At 36.8% G+C, this 26,537-nt stretch overlaps 1 protein-coding gene across 13 annotated transcripts in view; it reads right to left on the bottom strand.

The window, feature by feature from the left end:
- Positions 1-26,537, bottom strand: part of INSC (INSC spindle orientation adaptor protein) — a 142,771-nt gene that overhangs the window by 40,424 nt on the left and 75,810 nt on the right. For all 13 annotated transcript variants that reach the window (XM_035550358.2, XM_035550356.2, XM_035550361.2 and 10 more), the window contains 2 exons: positions 25,327-25,440; positions 19,163-19,288 (listed from right to left, as the gene is read on the bottom strand). In XM_035550358.2, coding sequence (XP_035406251.1) covers positions 19,163-19,288; positions 25,327-25,440 — 240 coding nt within the window. The remainder of the gene's footprint in view (positions 1-19,162; positions 19,289-25,326; positions 25,441-26,537) is intronic.

Raw genomic sequence — 26,537 nt, 5'->3', positions numbered from 1 at the left:
TTGACATCAAAATAATTTCCATAATGCCTATAGCAAAGATAGCAGCAACAATAAGGGTTGAAGTACTTTAATTAAATGCTTTCACTCATCACCTTCTAACAGTTCTTCCTGAAAAAACAGGAGCAGAAATTTGTCACAACAATATGAAATTTCATTGGTTGCAAAATCTATTAAGTATCAGAAAGTTTACTAGATGTGTACTGGATATGTCACAGTCCCAATACAGCAGGGTCCCACTCATATGTGCATGCACCTTGCTCATCTTTCCTGGCACCGTTACATAATTCTTGGATGTTATAATGACTGATTAACAATTTTAGAGTACAACATTTAGGCAACGTTTAACATTTAACATTTAGACCCTAAAGAGAACATATTTTTATTATAGCACTCAGACGTCAGCAGAGCAACATATCAGGGAGTGGGGTGTCAAAGTCTTTTCCTAAAGTGCTTTTAAAGTTGCTTTGTAAAACATCTTTTCTAACACTTTCAGGGAATTTCAGAAACAACATATTTGCTTCTGATTAACTGCTGATTTCCATTCCTTGTATCAACACCTATGGCTTAGATCCTTGTTTGTCTTAATGAAGAGCACAATTAACCAGAGCTAATATACAGAAGCCACTACAAAACAAGGTGAATAGCTGAGGCAAATGCAAGGCAGTACCTGTGCCAAGCCTGAGGGATTTTAAAGGAAAGCATAATCATGCTTCTGTTCAGAACAGTTGGCCACAAAGCATTCTGCTTAAAAAAAAAAAAAAAAAAAATCTAATCAGTCACCTTTCAATGAGCTTGAGCAACTGATCTTTCTTAATTCAATTTTAAATCTTAATACATTTTACTGAAAAGGTATTTGATTGTTACATCCTTTCCTATCTCTCCATGGTTTTTCCCTCTCAAGTATCACCAAAATACTTTTTATTAGTATAGACTTACTCTGACTAGCTTATTTTTAAGATTAAAAATCAGCACTCATAGGTTTCTTTAAAAACCAAGAGGAAAAATGAAAGAAAAAAGGCAGTCATCTCTACTTAAAATAACTTCCCTTTCCACTTTCAGCAACTGCCATACTTTGCGTCTTTGTTTTTTCTTTTTTCTCTGCAAGAAAAATCAATTGTAATTATATAAGTATGTCCCAATAACCTGTCCTTTTTTGGGGATGAAAGTCTTCATCTGATTAACTGGACTTTGTCCTAGTGCTCTTTTCAGTGCTCTAGGTTCTAAGTGCTTTATCTTCTCCATATAACATTTTGTGGCAAGTCTTTTAACTAGTTCATACAAGCAAGAAATCCTTCTAGCAAAGAAGTGGTAAAACTGTGCCAGAAATGACATGGAAGTGTATTATTTCATGTTTAAAGGAGCTTGAGTCTTTGCTGCTGTGAGGGAAGATTAACTGAAGGGGAACAGCACACAGACGTCTTACTCAGAGTAACATCAACATCATTTGCAATACAATTTAGATTGCAAAGCCAGTAAACGTGTAGAGTGTACTTAACCTGAAGTAGCAGCGCAGAGGTGCCAGGGGCTGGGGAATTCAATCAATGCCAGTTCCCTGGACACAATCCCTTGAAAATCCCCTTCTGAATAAGGGGAAAAGCAGTTTGTCACAGCCTTAAACACATACAACATATTCCTCTCACAGGAGCAGGAGGTCAGGAAAAACATGGTTTTATCCATGTAAATTTCCTAAGCGGGATCATGCAACCTGGCTCTCCTTCCAAAAGACGTGGGAGCAATCTTTAGTGAGTCACAAAGAAAGACATCTTATGCTTTACACCTTATATTAATTTTGCTCAGATCAAATCAAGCCTCTAGTTCCAAAAATAAATTTAAGCATATTTAAACTGCTAAGATTTGCTTTCACTTTCATTATAATTCTTTCCTCAATCTAGATGGTAGTACAACATAATGGATCTCTCAGCCATGAAGTTCAAGGCACAAATTTGAGGTAGCTTTTTATTCCTGAGTGATTTAATTTTAGTCTCACATCCTGTGCTATAAAGTAAAGATCTACCTACCTACCTCCACATAATGCTTGGATAAATGCCATTGTAATGATGCTACCTATTATCATTAAAAACGTAGTCATTCTTCCAGAAATTAGGAGAGTGTATTTTACACTGAATAGAAAACTAATCAACAGTAAGTCCTGGTGACTTACTTGCAAGTTGTCTTGGTCCTTGCTTGCAAAATAGAGTACTCTAACAGTGACAGAGCATGCACTTACTAAGCTGCTTCTTCTGCCTAATGCCTTTCGTCCCTATGAATACAATTCCAAAGTGTGTAAATAAACTAGGACAACTTGTCATTCTCTTTCATAAACTTATTTTTGACTGCAAAACAGCAATTACTTGAATGTGCTTCCCTGCATCCAATCTTTCCTTGGAAATTTAAAATAATTCCTACAAACCCAAAATGCCAAAGCACCCAGTGTTTACAATGAAATGTTAAAAATAAATCAAGGAAGGTGAGGGAAAAGGAAAAAAAAAAAAAAAAGGAGGATTTACTGGCCTCTACTAAGCCAGTAAAAGATGAAAATTTGAGGAACTCAGATCATCCTCCTCATTAATCATCTTCCTGATAATATCAGGCACTGTGTAGGCACACAACCTGAGACTGAAAGCTGAGCTCAACAGCGCTAAGTACACGGGAACATTATGCCAATTCATAAAGTTCTCTTTGGCAATACAAATCACTTACTCCCAGACACCTTTTCACCACAACAATTCAAACCACATCATTCCAAGAAGGCAACAGGCAGAAGATGATACATATAGCCTCATTCCCCATGGAGGAGCATGTGGACCAGCTTCACAGTATATTATATATTCTTTAAGGAAATCTGACATTCCATGCACATTGTTGCATATCAGGGACTTCATATTACTGGGATTTAATCTGCTGACAGCCTACCATCAATGTACATTTATTCTTGGTGGTGCCACATTCAGCATTGCTTGAATCTAAAACATTAAAATATGGTCCCCTTCCCAACTACACGACACACGTCTGGCCTTCCGCTTCTCCCTCCTCTCTCACACACCTTACTATTATTTGGACTATTGCATCAACACCCAGACAGAGTGAATCAGGAGCCATGCTTTCCTTCTATTCTCCCTCACCTCCATGCACACATGCTGCTCTTCACTTTCTCTCCAAGATTTTGCAGCTTCTACTGCTGCTTTTCAAGCTGTACTTGCAGGGCAGTAGGAGTAGAGGGCATTTTTGCTCCATTTCCCAGGATGCTCTTGAACAAGATGTTGCGCAAGGGCTAGGGTTTTTAACTAATGTGGCTAAAGCAGAAGGTCTATCCAGCAGGAAAAAGGGACCCTTTCTTACTACCCACCTCTTCTCATTCTACAGCTACTCTAGAGGTGTAACAGAAACAGAGTGCTCACTGGTGTAAACTGGGCCATAGAGTTTCACCAGGTTGTATTTTCTACAAGATTGAACTATTGGGGGCAATAAGCCAAACTACTTTAGCAGTTATCTTCTTTAAAAGAGACAAAGTTTTGACTGAGGTACAGACCAAAAGAAATTATATTCTTCTCCTTTAAAAACTGCTTTTACCTGCAATACTTTGAGTGCATTAATGCTTCACTTTTGGGAGACAAGAGGATTTGTTAACAACATGATTTTGCATTCAGTGAAGCTATTAAGAGTTTGTTCTGTATAGATCTATAAATGCTCAAATAGCCTAAACATATCAAATGTAAATCCCAGTTGACAGATAGGAGTATTTGATTTAGGAGAACACTTAAGTTATGCATAGCTTTGGTAACTCATAAACCTACCTTACAAATCAATGCTTTTAGCACTAAACATGAGATAGATTTGGGCAAGCCTTACCAAGCAGCCAGCAGTGGAAAACCTGCTCTTATTCCAGCCTCCACTGGGTGCCACTGTTGTATAATGCAATACGTAGATTACACTGCATGAGTCAGTCATAGTTCATATTTGTGAAGTTGTCAAGACGTATTCAGAGATTATCACTCATTTTTTATGTCCCTAAAATTCCATAGGATAACCCTTTTAGAGACAAATTCAAGGATGATTTAATTTATCCTAGAACACTGCAGGTAAAGGGCTCAAATGCACATGTGCTTAGATTCTTTCCCTGATCTTCTACTTGAATAAGATCCCTAGCCCTCTGACTGGAACTTCTCCTCCATGCTCACTGATAACCAGCTTATTACCCTATTTTGAACTTTTTTTTTTAACCTCTGAAGGGACAGTAACACCTATCTCCTTCTAAAGTGCTTTGTTAACACAGCATAACTACCACAAAACATTACCAAAATCCATAGGTGACCTTAATAACACTTTTAAAGAGTCTTCTCAAATTGTGTGCACATCTGAAGGATGGCAGTAATGCTGAAAATACAGAATCAGCCTATCTTTGAATTTAATAACAATTAAGTTTTAGTTTAATGGAATGGATGTAATTTCCATTCGATAGTAGGTGGATAGCAAAAACTTGCTAGATACCAGATTTCATTTAGGTGAGTTAAGCTGGAATCAAAGTACTGAAAAGTTTAACGTTATGAATCACTTTTGAAAATCCTAGACAGGCATTGTAGTCACCTTTAGTTTGTCTGCTTCGCAGCATCCCTGCTCTCAGATTTTGCTGCATGTCCTTTTCTCAAGCCTCTGATAAACAAATAGTAAGACAGTTTTCTGTCTTAATGGAAGATTTTGAAAGCTTACATTAAACATGAAAAATTCTTACAGGCAAAAGACAGTTATGAGGAAATTTTATGCTATCTTTCCATACTGGAATCCTTTCTCATACTAATCATTAGATTGAACTGATATATCCACAAATGTTTCAAGTTGCTGAAGACAGGGGAAGCAAAGTCTCAGTGTTTACAAAGCCTACTTTATAAGCTTTCTAGTATTTCCTCTCACTCCTCCATGCTCTTATCTGGTAGTCAGTCAGTGGTGTTGGTAAATACAGAAGTTTCTATAGACATCAGTCTTTGAAAGGATCTCAGCCTTCTAAAATAAATCCAAAATGCTTTCTGGAGTTCTGCCATATTCTGAGACATTTTCCTGTAAACCGAGACATATGTGACTGCCAACATTGGTTGTATTATTGGTTGTATTATGGTGGGTAAAAATGGAGAACATATAAGCAGTGTTGAAGTTCAGGCTCCTCTAGGACAAAGAAGATATAACAGGTAGAAAGAAAGAGGCTATACAATAAACCAGGGAAATCAACAGAGCAAACAGCAAGACTCAAAATTTACCTGACCTTCAGTTCTTCCCACAACCAGATAAATCACTAGTACCAACAGGTCTGTATTGCAGGTCTGGAGGCAATATACAAGCCCAGTGCCCTGAAGCCTGGATGTTCCTGCACTAAAAAAACTCACAAGTGTCTGGTTTTGGTTAAGGAGAAACAGCAGAAAGAAGAAAGGCAAACTGCTCAGTTCAGAAGATTCACCAGGGTTGGAAATAAAAGTAGCTGCAAAAGAAGATCAAAACAGAGGCAACATTTTCTTCTACTACAACAACCCTGCTAGAGCTCTCTTCTCAGCATGCAGACAGCAAACTCTGCAGGAATAGCTATCACCCACGTAGTTGCTCCCATTATGCCTACATATTAAATCACATTAAAAACAGCAACAAGATAAAACAACTATCTACCTGCTCTTTAAATAGATATGTGGCTATCAAACATACGCCTGTGGACGTAAAGAAAACGTCACAGATGGGAAGATCAGGTTAATAAATCAATTTGTGCTATAACAAAGCTGGAAAATCCCTGTCTTTCTGTTACCAGTTGATCTGACATGGCCTCCTTCAATGCAACGGGAGAAGGATACGGTCCTACCTCCAGGAAACCAGAACATTTATGTTCTTTTCTGTCTCCCAAGAGCTTGAGAAACTGCCTGTTCCCAGCAAACTAAAGTACTTTCCAAAGAGGTCTTATTCTGCCTTCAAAGATCTTCAGAGCAGTGCTCAGGCTATCAGACGACTTCAGCCTCAGCATTGTCGTCTCCTGTTTTACTCATTCTTTATTTATTTATTTAGGTTTTCATTCCATTAAGCAATCATGGACCCTGGTGAGAAATAAAAGGACACTAAATGAACTTTATTGCAGGTAAACATGACAGACTGCAGCATTACCCAGTACAGATGAAGATTTGTAAACAATAGACTGGCAAGAAGATGATCTCACCAAAATTACCCATCACATGCAGATCTTCCACGGCTCTAAGTTGCACTTCTTCATGTGGCAAGGTCTCTAATGACATAGGACATCAGCTTCAATCTCATGAGCATCCAACTCCACAAACTAAGTCAGATTAAGGCTGCCACTCACCCCTCAGAGAGGAGCTCCTTTAAGAGTGTAAGTTATGAATAGAAAATGCATGCTTTCTTATTTAACAAATGGACATACAAATAGGTGGGAGGAGAGAGTAAAGTCCTGAAGGGCAGAGGCAGCGCTTAAAACCGGTATCTCACCCACTAAGGACATCAGGGCAGAAACTAGTAAAACTAAGACAGCTTCTGTTCTACAAATATCACTGTTTACAGCTCTTGAAGTTAACACATCAGCTATATTCCCATCTCTGCCTGTTAGAAGTACGTATCTTGCCTTTTGGGAGCTCAGCTGCTTCAGGAAGTTGCTTCTTTCTTCAGCAAGAATACAGAAAGAGTTGTGGGGAAACCTTTTCTCACAGCTTCTGTGCAAGAAGAAAGTGACAAGATGAGCTTTTAGTAACTGGGAGAACTTCTGCCTTTGTATTTCCACCTGCTGGTCCCGATGGGGATTCCTTCCTCCTAAGACTTACTGCTGAAGCTGAAGATCTTGTCAGGTCAAAGTCTCAAAGCTGGTGCAGTTAAACAGAACCAGCAATCCACAACAAGGCCTAAGAGACAATCTTTAACACTCCAGATTACTTCCAAATTAATGAACAACACTAAACACCTTGTGCAAGATAGCAACTCAGGCTTAAGTCAGTCCTGATTATCTCTGGACTTTGAGTACCAAAACACAAGCTGAAGGAAGAAACCTGCCATCATATGACATGCAGTAAAGTTTCTATGAAAATCAAGACTGATTTTGCACATCAGGATGCCCTGATCCATACAAAGCTTGCTCATTCATTACCAGGAGTGGCAAATGAGCAAACTCTACAGCCCTCGGTAAAGGAAAAGCTTTAAAAAGTAGTGGCAAGGGAAGGAATAGTCAGTGAAAGAGCTGTTATCTGTGACTTGAATGACAGAAGAAAGACAGTCAATATATGAGCAATACTGTCAGATGCTTAGCTTTTCAAAAACATGATTATCTTAAAGGGATGAGATTGTTTTTCCAACAGCTCATTAAATGTTTTCGAAGATGCTTTATGAAACATGAAAGTTTCAGTATAAATCAGGCAGAGTGCCAGATCTAAGTGGTTTCCTGCAAACAAGCCTCAGCAAAAAAAATAATAATAATAATAATATATATATATATACTGACTCACAAACAGGCCTCTACATCACCTGCCATTAATTATTATTTAACCTTCACTGTTTTAAGAAATATGAAGAGACTCATACATATCATGGGTGAGCCTCAGCTAAGTCACATGGTAGCTCTTAGCTCACTGCAAGCACAAGGTAAGAAACAATTTATACAATTAACCTCCTTCCATCTTTGTTAGGAGCACACACAGGATGCTTTACTGAAGTAATTCAGTACTTCCAGCCCTGACTTAAAATACGTGTCAGAAAGAATGGATACTGAGTTTCAGCTAATTAGCCAATTATCTGAGACTGGCTTTGATTGCGTCTGGTACTCTTACAACTACCTCTAGGAAAAAATTCAGCTCCCAGTAAGAGTTAGCAAGATAGAGTCAGAATATACAGATACTGACAAAAAAAAAATCAATTTGCATTTTGATAATGCCATTTGGGTGAGAAAGTGAAACTGCTAAGCACTCATTATTTAAACTGAGCAAATATTCTGGTAGACAGTTTAAGTAATAGTGGCCAGAATTGGTTGAAGCTGTTATCATAAAAGTTTCCTGTATGTACTCTTTCCCTGTTTTGAAAAGTGCTCGTTGCAGTGATAGACATTGGAGAGGGGAAAAGAAAAAAAAAAGAGAAGAGGTTTTTAATCACGTTCTGAAAATAATTTTGGCAAGCACTAGTTGAAAACAAAGAAAAAGCACGAGCAACTGTACATGTATAAAATGAGATTTCACAAAAGGCTAATTTGTGAATTTCCGTCTGAATAACAAGATCCAGAGCCTCTATTTGGGGACACTTCTCTGGGACCTGATTTGCAAAGGTTCCTCAGTCCATCCAGCTGCAATTCAGGGACTAGAAAAGCTCCCTAGTTTACACCTGCACCAAACCCCATGTCACAGTAGGGCTCTTACTGCCTCACTGAGAGGTGCTGTGATGCAGGAGGCTTGTTAACTCCATTCTGAACTCAAGGAAAGGGAGGAAAGCTCATAAGAGAACAAGAATTACAAAAGTGGTTTTGGAGAAGAGCCAAGGTCTAAGCTGAGTGCAAGCTGAGGTTTATGTATTTTGCTAGTTTGAGCTACTACTAAAAAACAAGCCCAAGGAAGCGGTCAAGCTGAGAAGCTAACTCAGAACCTGGATGCTCCTGTGAGCAACAACTTTCTTCAGTGCTCTCATGTCCTCTCTCCCCAATAGATGGTCAATATTCATTACCAAATCAAGGTAAACCAGTCACTTTATCTGGCAGCCTCCATCACGTTATCATCAGGTATGACCAGCTTATTTACAGATGAGTTAAAAACTCCAGCAGATGATAACAGACAGCTTTTTATGTCCCAGCTGGCATTTTATGTCCCCTGGAGAAAAGAAATGTAAGTCATCTGGAACCAGGAGATTTGTTGTTTCTTTTTTTTATGGGGGTTGATCATTTCTGTAAGTACAGTTTTATACCAGTGAGGAATTCCACAGTGTTCGGTGAAGGTCGTAGTTAGATGAAGGAGGAAATGTTTTTCTCCTTTTACTTTCTAGTGTGCATCTGTGAAAGCTCCATTCTTCAAAATTAAATGTGTAAAAAAATCTGAAGTCAATATTATGCATGCAAGAATAGATGTCCAAGAAACTACATAAAGCACTAGAAAGCTCCAAGAATCATAAGTTAAGCTCAAGAAGGACAATAAGTGTACCAGCATCGTTAGAATGCAAAATAAGGCTAGTATTGAATTTGCAGCCTTCAAAGACACTCAAATCTATGTTCTGTAAACAAATCTATGTAGGTACACTTTTTTTCAATGCAGAGTCCTCTGAAATCAGTGGAGTTTTAGGCAAGTTCGAAAGTCAGCCAGAAAAGAAACAAAGGCTCTGAGCAGTGACCTCTCTGGCCTTTTCTAATGAGTCACAAAAATCATGAGCAAAACTGAGTCATGAAGCCTGTAGCAGGATGGGTCAGTTAGACTAGTGTATCTAATTTCAGCAGAGATTTTGTGAGAGAGAAGCTATCTAATGCATCTATCTCCTTGAATAAGTATTTTCACCCTGATCTCTCCTCACACTTCATCGTGGCTACATCTAAGCTATTTAATGTGTACAACATAAGAACATTCAGTACATGTTTACATGTGCATTATCACAAATGTAAGTATGCAATGCAACAATTTCCTGCTGATAGAGAAAAGAAATTATGAAAGTTACTCATCTACATCTTTCTGTAAGGCTATGTTTCTCCAGTTTCTTTTCTGCCTCTATAAGGGAGGAGAGGAAAGTTTGAGGTCCAAAATAGCTCTCTCCTTGCACTCTTCTTAAATGCTTCAATTGATTCTCATTAATCTCTGCCTTCAGTTTAGGAGCTGAGTAAGCTGCTTCTTTCATCTTAAAATTAAATTTGCTTGATAAATTATTATTATTATTATTACGTAGGGAAAACCCACCTGTCATTAGATGCATTGGCTTCTATTTCTTCAGACGTCATTCATGGATCATTTGCTGCCCCGGTCATTGTCACTGCTTTAAGGATTATTTTGAATCCTTACAGAAAAATCATCATCTAATGATTTCCAAATTATTTTTCATTTATAAAATTCTCTTAACATTGTGACTTTTGAAACATAAATCTATAGCTATTTGGAGTGCTTTAAATAAAATACTTAGTGAAATATAAAATCAATAGATAGCATAAAATACTATCATAACTGACTACAAAAAACGATGTGTAAATTATATGGGAACCAAACAAGTGCAGAGTGGGAACCTGGCACCAGCTCAAGTCTCCAAAATGAAGTTGGAGGGAAGAGCAATCTACAGGCACTGCTCCAATTTGATCTTGCACAGTGAAGTGTTCACCTCTGTGAGTTGGCATAGTCTGGGGATTTTCTTTTTCAGTTTTCGAAATGTATTTCAATGAAACATTTTTTAAAACACAAAGAAAAAAATTTGAGTCTTACTCTTCTGCACCTCAGCTAAAACAATATAGATGTATAAACAGACAGAACTGAGGCATAGATGAGAAGAGGTTGTTCCTCTTACAGTGACTGTATCTTACAGGGAAACCAAAGGCCTGAGTACACCTAATTTTATCATCTCACATTTTATGTGAACAGTGTTCTGGAACTGGACAAGATACAACACAACAGTGGCAAGATTTGCTCTGAGCACATTATTGATATCCAAGTATCACTGCAATGCCTCATCCTGATCAGCTCTTACCAAAAAGATGATAAAACCCAAATCAGGCAGGGCTGCTTGACTGCTATGATTTATTTATTTATTTATTTATTTATTTATTCGCATGTGGCTTTATTACCACAGACCTATACTTAAGGAATACACCACTAGAAGCAAAGGGAAGAACACCTAATTCTGTAGGTGACATGGAAAGACCTGCACTAGAGGCGAAAGCCTTAAAATGTTCATTGTTGGGTTAGAAAACAGCTTTCCCTTTTGTTATCAATTTATAGGTAGCTTTATATATAAATTCATAGCCTGCCTGCTGCACCTCTATTGAAAAAGCAGAGAAGGTTTGTCAAAAAGCTCTGTTTGACCTGACTCAAAATTTTGCTTTGCTCCTCAACTCTGTAAGACGTGTTCAATGATTGCCAAAAGAATGTTTATTCTGTGAAATTTATTGCAGCCTGAACAGACTAGTAGACATGCATCTCTTGACATTTTAAACATGTAGTTGTTCTCTTGCTGTCAATGAAATTACATGCTAAAGGCTAAGTGCACATGTATATGTTTGCAGTCTGGGCCATGCATGATATCTAAATGATCTACTGAATAACAAAATCTATCATCTAAACAACAGCTATTCACCAACTCCTTAGCTAAGTCTCGCATTGTCCTACTTTACCAGTATTATCAAAATGTTTATCTTTAGTGGTATGCTTTCTGGCTCCTTTCTCCCTCTTCTGAAATCTATAATATGATTAAAGTGAAGCAAGGTTTGTAAGGAGAGGTAATACCTTTTATTAGAACAACTGATACATATCTCCTTAGACCATCAGGGCTACAACCACACAACCACTATAATTTAATTAGTCATTTTAACACAATTGAAATAATGGTAGTGACCTCAGCCAAAGCATTTGTGTATACTTTTCTCCTACAGAGATCAGGCTATGCCCCATAATCCTGCACTAACATGTCTGTCTTTATTCAATTCCATGACTCTCAAATAAGTCTGTCAAAGGAAAAAAAAACTTGTTCATCTCTCTGCATGATAAAATAGGTACTACCATAAAGTAAACAAATTTTAACCTGCCATGTAACTGGCAAGTTTTCAACAGAATAAAAAAATACTGCAGAGATTATCTGAGTCTTTTTTTCAACATGATCTTTTCATGCTGTTTTTCAACATTCAGAAACATGTCCCTTCCATGACTTCCAAAACATTTTACCCTAGAACTGCAGCCTTGTGTATCTGATTATTTCCCCCCCAAGAGTTTTTTGGGAATTGTCAGATTCTGCAATGACCTAAGAAGTCTTGCTGCACTTCCCTGGTATTGTGCTGAAAGAATCTACATTTACTAATTATGTATATATAGCTGTGTAATCAGGAGGTAAAAATTGAAACACCACCTAATATATACAAAGCCAGCAGTTGAGAAAGGGCAGTTCCTGCACTCTCAGATATGATTTAATTAATCTTGCAGGGGCTTTGACAGAAATGTAATTTGCCAAACCCAGCACATTTTTCACTGCCAATTAATTAAACAGCTTTACTAAGAAGGGTCCAGTAAATTAAAGAGCTGCACGCCTAGAACTTTACATCATCTAATTGTACCACAAACTCAGCTACTGATATTTCAGTAGCCTTTCTATATGCCCTTTCAGTATGCCTTTTTGATAATCAGGAAAATCTATGTGAAAAGCAGATTTTGAAACTGTTGTTTTCCACACTCTTCCTTAAGGCTGACATATTTCTGTCTCATTGTAGCTCCTAATTCTCTTCCTATGACCTACACAATTACTCAGTGACAACAGCAGGACGCAGTTCCCAGCTCCAGCTATCAATAACATGAAGTGTCAGTACGCTCTGCACTGTGTGTCAAAAGTTGCCTGAATTAGTCTTCAAAAGGTTCTGAATCTTGACAGAAGAGGATAAGAGCAGAAATCTCTTTATCCGTTCCTGCTTATTATTTGCAATTTCACAAGCGCGACTTCAAAGTCTGGCTACAAATGACCAAGGAAGGTGAGCCAAAACAACATTGTTGCACACAAGAAGTGCAGTATGTGTAACAGAAGACGTGACTTTTCAGCTACAGTACTGTAAGAGGAATGCATTGCTTGAACTCTTTCCATCTAAATCATCTCACATGCTCTTAGCACATGAGACAGTGTTATGTGATTTTTAAGCATTCAGAAAGTCTCTTCCCATCCATAAAGATTCAGGTTTTTCTTGTAAACAAACACTGTCCTGGGGAACAAAGAAAAAATAATATTCCCTTCATAAAACAGTGTTAAGAACATGCTTGAGAACATGAGCCATGAAAAACTAGAAAAGGATTATAACTTTCCATGTTACTATGCTTTTGTGGGAAAGAGACAAAAGAAGGGCCCCTTAACAACTTACCCCTTTCAAATGACGTCTAGAAATCCTTAATTTTTCTCTTAATGTCCTGCCTTGCCCTGTCTCACTCAGGAAACAAGATAGCATGAAATGAGAATTTCTATGGACTAAAGCTCAATTATAAGCTCAGATTTTTCCTGAAAATCTTTCCCTTAAAAAAAAAAAAAAAAAAAAAAAAAAAGTCCTGATCTTTTAATCTTTTGAATTTAGCTCACTTGAGAATAAAATATCTATGTAATTTTCATCATTTTATTGGCCCATCTAATCCCTTGTCTTGAAACTAACCAGCTGCAAAAATTCTGAAATATCCATAAGAAGTTTTTACAGGTTAATCTGAAAAAAAAGAAAAGAAAGAAATTTTAACAAGTTCTTTCCTGGGGACTGAGGGAGATGAACATGCTGAGGCAAACCTCTGAACTTCCAGAGATATTCTCATTGCCGGAGATCACAGAATCATAAAGGTTGGAAAAGACCTCCAAGGTCATCTGGTCCAACCATCCCCTTACCACCTGTCTTGTAATATGCCTGTAATAGGTAATGTAATATGCCACTACATGCCATTAAAAAACAAACAAAAACAAAAAAGCAAGGTTTCACTACTTCTGAGAAAGCTGCACAGTACACTGCACTTTTTAAAAGAAAAAACCTGCAAGATACACTTTTAAATCTAGCCATCTGTGGGTCTGTCTAATCACTGGGAACATCTTATCCACCTTTCCTAAGAGCCCATTACTAATGTTTGGTTTCACCTGGTATTTTGCATTTGGAATATTCAAATAGGAAGGCAGTTATATAGCTCATTCAGATCAGGTGGATTTCTGATTTCTTGTACAGTATGAAGTTATTTCTACACCATACTAGGTACTGGGAAAATAAAAACATGCAAGGTTGTGGAGCATTCACATGCTCTGACAATGAAATCCAAAAATCTATGACATGTAGGCCACCAGCTAACTTTAAAAGTGGTTAAAGGGTGACCATAGCCCTCATAATCAAATCACTCTCCGTGATTCTCACTTGTCTCGTCCTTCAGCTACACAAACCTCAGTTGTTTCAGCAGCTGAGAATTAATGCAACAGATTACTTCATTCAGCTCTAATCACCTTGAGCTTTCAGTTTCAGATGTTAGCCTCAGTCAAAACCACAGTAACTTCATTTCAGACTCAATATATCAACTCACATTCACCCAAAAGCTATAAACAAGTTGTATTTTTCAGTTCTGTAATAAACATTTTACTTATTTCCCAGTAAGAGCTCACTGACAAAAGCCCCTTTCTCATGATTGACAGACTGCATACCTGTAACATAGAAATTATTAGAGCATGGTTGTTCTTATAAATCAGACTGGTTTCATTGTGAACAACAGATTTTTGGTCACTCATATTTAAGAAGTCTTCAAGAAATTTTTATTTTCCCAGTCTCAAAAAATTTTACACTTTCCCCCTTCTTTAGATTCTTTTTCTGGAAGTAAGTCATTTGATTTAATGTGCTTTGAATAAAGGATTCAAAGCAATTTGTAAACTATGTCTAGGCAATTTTACTTAAAGCACAGAAATAAAGGTTTGTTATTTGTTAAAGAAAAAAAAAAAGGCTTTATTAAAGTAACAACTGTTGTCACCAGTCTCTCTGGAATATCTTCTCTTAATGAGTTGATTCCAGGTGTCTTGCTTTCTAAACTAATTTAAATAGCGCAAGCAAATTTACACTGCAGTGTTAATATTTAGGCAGCTGCTTAAATGAATATTTCTGTAAATCATTATTTTTGTGGCAGTTGTACCTTGATCTAGGTCCCAGCTGAGTTTCAGCTTTTTAATGTAATAATGTTTCACAGGCATAATAAAAATTGCAGCACATTGCACCATTTGCTCTCTTTTTCTGCGCTAACTCTGCAGTTCTTTTACTGCAGCAGGAAGTTTACCTTCGTAAAGATGATATAACTGATCTCCAGCAAAGAGCAAAAATTCAAAAGCTGTGCCTTCTAACACCAGTCAAGAAGCATTGTACGGATAGATGCAAAGCACAGAAACTGCCAGAGTCTTCAGCCTTTAGTGAGGCTTCATGTCAGCATATATACAGGAGACTCATTGTTCCAACAACTCTACAAAACAAGGGCCTAATGCAACCTCAGGAAGTGAAAGGATTGAAGAAATCCTTTAGACAAATGATGTGCTGAGATGTATGATTGTATTCAGATACCCCTTTTCCAAGAAAGGCTACTACATGTTAAAGGCATCTTAGAATTTTTGTCTTGACACTGAACGTGAAATTTAAAGTACAGTTATTCACAATGTAAATTGCAGGATAACATTATCAGACATACCAAGATAATTTTATTTACCTTAAGTTTCATGAAATACACATGTTAATCTAGCCCAGCTCCATGCCTTCTACAGTCCTTCCTGCATGGGAACCCTTCCTACATGGAAACCCTTGAAGTAAATCAAGCTGAGTTTTCAAAGCACATTGTGCGTGGTCCAGATATTCTTCCCTGTAGAAACCTCAAGTGTCCATGCTGAGAACCAATCTCCCACTAAATCATTCTACTTCTGTCCGAAACATCACCAGGACTGGATACACAAATAGGTCTGCATGTATTGTACTAACACCATTCTTCAGTTTCCACTCATGCTCACCTCAAACTCTTTTCCGTTTTTTTAGGGATTTTCTGTATTAACTATTAGGTTAGTGTTATCTGTAGTATGTATTATCTATAGTACGATTTTCTGTAGCATCCATTATCTGTACTATGCATCATCTCTTTGCTTAAATTCTAGCATGTGTGAACCAAGAGTAACCATCCTTTCTGATACAGTGAGCTTTCTCCTAAAAACTGTGTGTTCAAGGGCCACAAGACAAATGACAAAGCTCTCTTGGGTACAAGGACAGGTAGCTGAGGAATAATGAGAAGGATAACAATTCTGATCACTTCTGACCTGTCCACTCCTCTCTGAATGGGACTGCTCAGGCAGCTGAGACCCAAGAATGATCACTGCTGGTGTAGCAGTGGATTATCAAGTTAACATGCACTGAACAAGTAGATATTCTAAAGCAGTTTGAAGCAGCAACTACTACCTGTGGAACACAGGTTACATAGATCTCAATTTATTTCCACACAGTGCTCAAAGCAAGGGGACTTCTTTGTTATCTGTCTACATTAAAAGCCTATTTTGTTACTGTTTTGTTCCTGGAGCTCTGTACCTCAATGTACAACAAAGTAACAGTACATTTCCAGAAGTCAAAAACGTACTTGCAATTGGAATAATAACTATTATAAACTGGTATTTTAACCAACTGATTTTGCAGTACTGTAAATATAGCCAAGTAGATTCATCTGAAAGAGTAAAAGCTAATCATCGCAACAACTACATGGTAATTGTAATTAGAGCAAAGATAAGCTTGTTTATCACAATGAAGTAATAATGGGTTTTTCAAGGGTGCTGAGAATAGTGCAGATATATACCTTTAAAGATGCGTGACTGGAAAGAATAATAATTATTCTTGAAAAAAATTGAGAAAAATATGCCTTCTTAAAATGGGCAGTTTTCTACATCTTTAGAAATGAGCACTCAGTTGATACTTTCCCTTCACTAGTTAACCAAGACAGTATTTCCACATGAAAGCCAAAAATTCACTCAGGACAAATGGTTTAAACCCTGTATAGAAGTTACTCACATTACATACACAAATTATAGAGAAAGCTTAATATTAATTTATCTTTAAATCCAGGAAAAATGTTAAAACTCTCTGCTTGCATTGCCTAGTAAACATCCTACTGACTTAATTTTCTCAATAACCATCTACTTTAACACAGATGTTCTTGTTACCTGCCTTGCTAGAAAACTGGCAAGATGAAAGAGCATTGGATAAATAAACAATATTCCTAATGTCTATAGTAATTAAGCACCGCAATTACTGCAGAAAGTACACCACCTCCTTTTAGCCCACCTCCTAGATAAACGTTCCATTAGAAATGATAGCTCTTGCTGTTTGCTTTTAAGTAGCCTTCTAAACACTTTAATGGCTGTGAAATCTAATTAAAAATACAGAAGGGAGTGAGGTGGTTTTTTGTTGGTGGTGGTGGTGGTTTTTTTTTCAGTTGTTTGGGAGTGGGTGGGGGGTGTTTTTTAAAATCGTGTATTACCTAATCTGAATTGCTTGAAGGCCAAGCTTTATTTGTTTGAATGAAGTTTGTCATTAAAAATCCAGTTCAAATTGCACTGATGTTTTAATGCACTAGGTGGCATAATGATATTCACATTAGAGCAAATTAAATGCTTCACCACTACCTACATACATAGCTGAATAATAGAAGCAGCCCTTTTTGTCGGATAAGAAATGGTAATTTTTGTAACAACAGAAATGCTAATATTGATAGTCCTCCTTTTTGTTCTTTGCAAGAGTACTTCAAATTTTAAAAGAATAATATCATTCTTATTTAAAGACAATATTAAAACCCAATTTGGTGTTCACGTCAAAATACTGGTCTTCTCATTTGGTACACTTTCCATTGATTTGCTACAATCAGAACATGATGTATCTTCTAAATACGTGTACAAGAATGGTGCAAAATAGTAAAATTTTCTTACGTGTTTTCCTCCCTCATCTCTATAAACTGGCAAACCTGGACACCCACCAGCTGAAAGATATTTACAGATGACATCGCATTGTACTGGCCTGTGCTGTTCGAATTCCAGTAGCACTTGGAGGGACATTAACTTCATTTAGAGAAAAGTTCTTTGTTTCTTTTGATGTATGAAATATCCCATTCTCCCTCCAAGAAACCCAGAAATGTACTGGACCAACATAACATATGGATCCTAAGGAACACAATTTTAGGCAAAAAAAAGTTGACAAAGTGATATCCAAATAGTCCTGCTATAAACCTTTACCTGTTCAGTCAGATGAGTAGGATTAATGTCCAGACCCTCATGTTCACAAAGATGTTCTAAGGACTGAATGCCCAGGTGAAAGTGAACTACTGAAATCAGTAGTAAGGATTTCCGTTAAAAATTCCTTTACACACTACTTCATTCCTGATTGTGACAAAGTTTACCCTGAGCAACTTTGCTTGTGGCCAACATTAGAGCATATCAAAGACATATAGGCTTGAGAGTTATCACTTGTTTCATCAGCTTTGATATGGGCCACATTAAATGCATGTTGACACTGCCAGGAATTGGACCAGGTGAGTTTAATCAATCTTTTCCATCTCTAACTCTATTAATTCCACTATTATTTTGGACATAATGAAAGATCCTTTTAGACTGATTCTGGTGTCAGTCTGAACTAGCATTATGTCAAAAAAAATTTAAGTCATCTTCATTTACTGTAAGCTCAGAGACTTGCTTTTTGCTGCAGATGTTCTGCCATAGTTTGCTTGAATTCTGGGCACTAAATTACAAGATACATCAATGTAAAGTGGCAGTGAAATCATTTATCATTAACTTGAAGAGGCCATTATTCAGCTGTGAAAGATGACTGTTACATGAAATGCAGAAGGATGAGATCATGATTTAGTGACCAGGAGAAGTGTTCATTTTCCAAAACAGCAATATATAACAAGAGTGAGAAAGGAATGAAGTATAAGCAGTTGATACAATTTTATATGGATAATGTTTTGATGTTCTCCCTCCTGGTTAAAATTGGCTTTTATGAGACTTGTTGCTGATTAGCAGACTTTTTTTTATTGGCTGACTTCTATATCTGTCCCACTTCTTTCTGTGAAATCACAACTCCCACAAGTTAGCTCAGTACTACAAGCAGATGACCTACCTGAGTGTCAGAAAAAGGATTAAAATTGGTATGAAGCTTAGAGTCCAGAAATTATTATTTCCACAGCTGTTTGGTTTTTTTTTTTGTTGTTTGTTTTGTTTTGCTTTGTTTTTGACGTAGTCACTAACATATTTGGCTGCTTTATGAAATTATCTTCTCTTAGAAGCTTTTTTGTGTAAACAGCTGAATAGGATAATGTTATTGCTGGGACTAATTTTGTAAAGACTGAAGATGTGTTCAGTACAGAAAAAGTGAGCATAGAATGAAGCACTGTATCAAATGCCACAAAGTTATCAACTTCTAGAAGAGATTAAAGATGAGACTTCTTTTTATGATGCAGTCAGTAAAAAATGCTGAAACGCCTACCTTTTCCAGCTGGTGCATCCCTTCCTCTACGCAACAAATGGATGCCAATGTTCTCAGTGTCTGCGGATAAAGGCACCTGAAACAATCCTGGCGACAGATCTTAAAGAGAGCAACTACACCTCCTTCCTGTGGGGGAAAAGCAAAAATCAGAAAAGCGGCACTGAATGTTTCTCTAGTATTTAATTGAGATTGTCATAGGGGAAGGGGTAGCTTCCTTTAGTAATTTATCCAAATTAGCTATCAACAAAACACCAACAAAGAGGATGTTAAGCTCACACAGAGAACTCAAGCTGATTAATGCTTATACACTTAATGATGAAAAAGTAATGTAGCCTCAGTGGGAGGTGTACTTAAGTGACTGACTTTTACCAATTTTAAGCACAAGTTAAATTAAACTTGACATTCATGTGAAAATGACAAAGGTTGGAGTGATATTTAATTTATAGTTCAACCATATGCTACTAGTTTAAAACAGATTTGTTAGCAAATATTTAACATTCCTCTACATTTCTGATACCCATGCAGTATTTGCCTATTGTTAAAATATGAAAGAGATCACATGGCTGAAGAGCTACTGAAAATGTCGAAATAGGTGTCAAGTTCTACAAAGATATATAATCCATATACTCATCATCTAGCACGTAAAACTTAAGTTCTTACACATTTTTCTATGGATATAGTATATAATAAAAAATTGAGTATATTAGCAAAGGCCACATAATAAATGGAAAGATAAATATATACAATACATGCACTTCAAATTTTTTGATGGACTGTGTTACCTAAAAATGTTATGCCATCAAGTAGACTACAGATGCAATATATTACATACAAACAAACACAGTGAAAAAGAAAGCATTCAAAATATTAATCACAGATGAAAGATCTTGGTCTAAAATATTCAGATTGCAAGACTGAAATAATTGTAATTGGAATCATGGACCAAGTGTAATATACACTCTTCAGTCTAAGACTGCTTAAGTAGGATCTATATAAAAATATCTTTCAGATCTACTGAAATAATTTTTCTCCTAACAGTTTATTATTTGGAAACTCAACAGGTTGTGTTGACAAAATCTCCAGAATACAATTCAGAACTATTTCCATATTTTTGTACTATCTCTGCTGGAATATAGTAGAGAATAATAGAGTAAGATAATCTGCTCAGCTTAACAAAAATAGATACTAATTTAAAATAAAATTAGAATTAGACAAAATTAACACCTGTATATTTTCAGGATATAATTTTATGTCTTTGCATACATTTGTGTCATTTCTATGAAATCAGTGAAAATAGGAGGTTTAGTAAGGTTTGCTAAGAGTAAAATTATTTGTGGAATTGTAAGAAGTGCATGTATATCTGAGTTATTTTATGTCTTGTATTGCTATATATAGCCCGCTGCACAAAGACATTTCTGAGCCTTTAAAATAAAAGGCAGTACACCAACAAGAAAAACTGTCATTTTTCCTTCCACAAAAGGTTATCGGTATTTCACCCATGTAGTAATTAAACTATCTATTAAAAAAATATAGAAAAGACCAAGTACAGCATTATCCCCAAACCTGAGGTAATTAGGATTTCTTGAGTCTTACTGTTAGATCGAAAGTCCTCACAGTTCAGTGGGATCAGAGAAGATCTGATTCTCTAGTTTGGTTATAATAAGCAGAAGTTTGTGGATGACACTAGTAAAGCTCAAGTAATGTTGGCACATTAGCTTCAAGCTTTCTTTATGACAAATGGGTGCCTTGCTTTTGTCTCTGATGGACAGGAAGTGATTTATCACTGCATTTGTCAGGAGGAGATCCAAACCGCTTATTTTGTGCACTGAATGCCATTACCAAGTTGTAAAACGTTGATCACAGGTAATGAATCTAGAGAGCCGTAAGTGAAATAGGCAGGAAATACTGTGCCTGACTCTGTGGCTTGTCAAAAGCACCCAGCTGCCCTAAACTTTACTGGAATCTCAGCATCCCCCAGAAATTATTCACCTTTATCTAATTTTGTCCCCTGTGCCTTTTGCAAGGATGACAGAACTACTCCATCTGATAGGAATAAATATAAATTGGTCAAATGGGTAAACAGTTCCACCCAAAGAAACCTAACAGCACTGAGTTTTGCTTGCTTTGGAGATTAACTTGCAGTGCACCTTTCCAAAAGCTCCCAATATATCTAAGCATGCTTTTATTTACCCTTTGCAAACTTTTGGTTAAGAACTGGAATTGCCAAACTAACACATTAAACATTGCTCTTGTGGTAATACAAGTTTCATTCAGGACAGGCTTCACATACTTTCTGCAATGACAGGACAACTTGCTTTAATGCTTGATGACCTGTTTCTCTCCTATATTGGATTAGTAGGAATTCAATTTCCTGGAGACATCCCTGAGATGCAGTTCAGAAGGGCTAGCAGTAGATAACAAAATCACCTGAAATACAATCGCAAGTATGTGAGGGAGGTCATGAGGATAAAAAGCCAAACTGTGCACAGGTTGAGTGAATAAAGAGCAGAAAAAAAGGCATCCAGCTCTAAGGAGTAGTATTTTGCAGGTCCAGCCTTACACAACTCAAAGTACAGCAAATTCCCATCAAGCCTTTCCTTGGGATGGAGGACAACATTTGTTATTAGCTCTAAAGAAATCTTCTTAATAAATACTTGCTAGAAATGGAACTGATATATAAATGATTTGATGCACAACCCTATGGAACTCAAACAGTAAAACATTTAGGCTCAGCTACTCCAAAGAAAGGTGTGATAAACAGCTATGGTATATTTGTTTTACTGTAAATAAATACTATCTGCATTTTTGCCTCTCTCTCTTTAGAGAGACTATTAATATACTATCCAGTCCAATAAAGTTAGCATTACACTAATTGATCAGTGAAATGGATTTATTTACGAAGTTTTTTTTTTTTTTTTCCTGTATTACTCTATGTCCTGGCATTTATTTTAACTCTGAAACTCTCATTTTTAAGGATTCTTCTGGTTGTCATGAAGCTGAATCAATTTAAAACCAGTCTACTTCAAGCAATGCTAATGTTTTCTACAGGCGCTCAAATACACTGAAAATTTGTCCATGGAAGCTGTGAATGCTCCATCCCTGGAAGTGCTCAAGGCCAGGCTGGGTGGGGCTTTGAGCAACCTGGTCTGGTGGGAGGTGTCCCTGCCCATGGCAGGGGGTTGCAACTGGATGGCCTTTAAGGTCCCTTCCAATCCGAGCCAGTCTGTGATTTTTATTTTATTTTATTTATTTATTATTTTTTTAAGATCTTATGATCTCGTAACATGAAGGTAAGAATTTTAACAACAAAGACAATAATTTGCAGGTTTTAAAATGAGAGATTCTGGGATCAAATCTCATAGACATAATGCTATAAAGATTTTACGAATACACCCCTGCAATGAATGCAGCCCTAGATAATGATCCAAGTTAGTCACATTGTTTTATGCTTATGTGTCAGGAGACATAAGAAAGAAGGATTTTTAGGAACATTTGCTTCCAAAGGTAGGAAAATGATCCACAGGCAGAAGCTTGATTAAAACAGGTTTTTGCAACTGGTAGTTGCTACAAGTGCTGCACTGGCTCTTCCTCTCCTCGTTTTCTCTTTTTGCATTTAAAATCATCTAAACTGGTGGAGTTTCCATTATGCTGCCACCAGCAGAGACATCAGATGCACATGACATAGTTTAAAACTTACAGCACATCGTTGATTTTTCTTTTAGCTCATAATTCAAGGATTTTTATTAATGTTATTATTTAAGTTTCTTCTTTCTTCCTTCGTTTCTTATGTTGTCCTTGCTACTACTCATTTATGTTAGAAACCATCTTAGCCTTTAAACTTCACACAGAGAACAACTAGCTGGCTTGACAGTGTGACACAACATGACTCTTCCACGGCAGATTAGTTACATGCTGAAAAAAATAACGAACACCTATATTTTAACTTCGACTGCAAAGCTCAAAACAGTTTCCAGTGAGTCAAAGGATGCCTCCAGGTACAATAAAATTATAGGTGGCTTTTCAGCAGAGGATGTTAGAATTTCAAAGACTTTTTAATTTTTGGTAACTGTATTGGCAGGGGGAGGGAAAGGAAGGAGGGAGACGATTGAAAACCTTACCAAGATGTAAAGCAAGAAACCAGTTCCAAGTAGCTTCTCAAAATTAACATGGTTCTTGGCTTCTTGTCCAAGATTTTGATGTACTATAGAAGCATAATTTATGGCTTAAGGCACAGAAGAACACACTAATACAACAATTGACAAGATCACAGATTGTCATGGAGAGTAAGATTTCAAGTTTGCATGAATAGCTCTGTTGAGTTTTGCTTTCACTAAACAAATATTCAGCTTCTGTCTATTTTTTTTTCCAACAATAGCTCTTTAGGAAACTTCTGTATGTATGGGAGGTCTTGAGATCTTTGCAAATATTAAATCCATTCTCATCCTCTTAATAAGTGGGCACAGCATCAGGTTTTTTGTTTGCTTGTTTGTTTTGTTTCTTGATTTTATAAATCACCCTGCACTTTCACTGTCATAACTGCCTATTCAAGTGATCAAATGCAAAATTTTGGTCTGTTATGGTTCTTCTGCCACCTTTCTCACTGATGCAGGTAACCAATGTCATACAGAAGACAAAGGATGACAGTGAGTCCAGATAATTGCATTTCAGTGCATAGAGCAAACAGATGCACAGGATGGGTGACACAATCACCACTATAGTTTGGCAACCAAACACCACTTAAGGTTCTTTGCATAAGGACATGCATTTTCTCACTTGGAAACGATTTAGTGCATCCTGTGACATATCCATGTAATAATAGTAATAAATTAATTTAGCGATTTATGGAAGGTCAGACTTCATTTCTGATAAATTGAACTTTCTGTAGAATTCTCATAATAATAAAAAGAAGACGACCGATTTTCTCCAATTTGTAAGTTCTGTACTTCCTCAATACTCAACATTTTAATTTTTTTTTTTTTGGGGGGTGGGGAGGGGGGTACCACTGAGTGGAGCTCAAATACCAGTTCAGAAAAAAATAAACCTCTCATGCTGTTGCCAGGATCCACTATACATGAGTCTACCTCATTCACAGCCTTAAGAACAGAGTAGTGTTTTTATGGTGCAAATGTCCATCTAAAGGCAGAGCTGAAAAAAAAAGAATTAGATGGTGCTATTTATCCTCATCTCCAAGCAGGACAAGGGGTTGGCATAGCACTCCACAAGCAGAAGCTTGGGGAAAAAGTTTCCTTCTATATATACGTACTAGGGGTTGGATTACCCTATCCTTGACCTCATAAAATGCCTTGCCTTTCTCACTTTTTCAAGATCCAAGTGTCCTCAGAGGTACAAACTCTGCAGGGATTGACAGTATCATTAATCTTGGTAGAGTGATGGGTTTATACCCACAGTGAGCATCAACTGTTGAATGAGTAAGAGCACATGCTGCCAGAAGTAACCTACACTGCAATGACAGCCCTCTGTAAAAAGACTTAAGAAAGACATGTCAGAAAGACTTAAAAGGTTCCTGTTCCTTTGCTTGCCCACATAACTTTAGTCTAAATATCTCGTCTGTAATATTCAGAATTATCAGCATTAATTGGGCACTTGAAACTAATGAGAATTTCCTTCCATTTTGCTTGGTTTTGCGTGAATGATGCCACCTGAGCTGCAAGAGTGCATACACCTCAAGAGGGGAGAGAGAGGGGCAAGAAAAAACAACAGCAGCTTTCCAGTGCCTCAGAGGAGATTATCAAGATTACACAGCCAGGCCTTCTACAGCAGTACCTGGAGGGAGGAAAACAAGGATGGACATAAATTGAAACAAGAAAAGATCCAGAGAGATGCTGTGAAATATCTACATCAAGAACCATTAACTGACAGGAGACTTCTTGCCTGCTATCTTCTCTCTTTTACATGCTCAATTTATTTATAAAACAGCAAAATAATAATAATAATAATAATAATAATAATAATGGTAATAATAATAATAAAGTTTCTCAGATTTAAGTTTTGTTGTTCTTTAACCTAGATTTTATCAGTCTCCTGAAATACAGAATTTCACCTTGTCCTGTACATTTCAAAACTTACCACCACTAGTATGTTAAGTAAAATAATCCACTTGTATTACTATTTTTACTCCAAATTAATCCATGCATTCCCCTTACCTTAGCTATGATACGACAAAGGTGGGCACCTTCCTGGGTAAGGCTGAACAAGCTATTAATCGCTGACTCAGTGATGTACACACTATCCGACAAATCTATTTGTCTCAGAAGGTTCTGTTTGATATAAGACAGTAAAACACAGTTACTTCCAATGAAGAACATATTACATTTAAGATGAGATGGAGCAGAAAGTCTAGTCCATCTAATCCATACCATTTTCCTTCTCACCCAGATAAACTGAAAGCAAAGAATAACATAGGCAGGAGTCAGGTCAATCATATTTTAACACATTTTCTATCACATTTAAATAGATGTAATCAAGAATAGCAATATTTCAAAATAAATATGATCAGAGTAAGAAAACAGGCATGTGTTTGAAACCTTTTAATAAAGAACTCTGCAGTTCAGTAAATTATTATTAGATTTGGCCTGGAATTGAACTAAAAATTTGGGAAGGCAACTAATTGTCTCTGTGTCACAAAGCTGTATCACAATGTGATGCAGGATTTTCACATTATTTATTAGCAATATTGCCTTACTCTTTCTAACACAACTTTCTAAGGCTCTATGATCATCAGTAGTCTTAGTTAAAATGGAAAAGTGTCACTGATCAATAACAGGAATACTCAGAGAGAAATCATTTATTTCTCAAATATATGAAATAGGTTAAATATTTTATCTTTGTAAATAGTTATCTTGCTTTTGTACGTATGCCCTTGCAACTGCACAGATAAACACAGCTGCTAGAAGAACACAGCTTAATTTTATTCTCTGAAAGCACACAATCATTAGAAGAAGAATTGTTAGAGGGAGGAAGGTAATAATTTACATATTTAATACAACTTTGAAAGAAATGCAAAGAAATATCCCACATTTTACACTATTGTTGGTACAAAGCTCGGTTATCTTCCTTTTAAGACGCTGTGTTCTTCCACCCTTAGCACCTCCCTTTAGAAAAATTCTTCTTTAAAAGACATAACTTATCAGTTCACATTATTATATGAACCATTTTCATGAATAAATCCCGACACACTGATTGGAACATAAAGCTCTTGATTAAATAGTCCTAGCCTCTCACCTAAACAGTCTGCTCCAGTGTGGCCAACTACCCACAGACAATGTGGTTGTATAGCAGAAGTGAGCACACAGTATGACTAGGTGGTTCAGAAAACTGCTCTTATGATGTTTTGTTTTGTTTTGACAGATGACGT

The sequence above is a fragment of the Cygnus atratus genome, chromosome 5 (genome assembly GCF_013377495.2).
Source record: "Cygnus atratus isolate AKBS03 ecotype Queensland, Australia chromosome 5, CAtr_DNAZoo_HiC_assembly, whole genome shotgun sequence".
Taxonomy (NCBI): Eukaryota; Metazoa; Chordata; class Aves; order Anseriformes; family Anatidae; genus Cygnus; species Cygnus atratus.
This window is presented reverse-complemented; position numbering and strand designations above follow the sequence as displayed.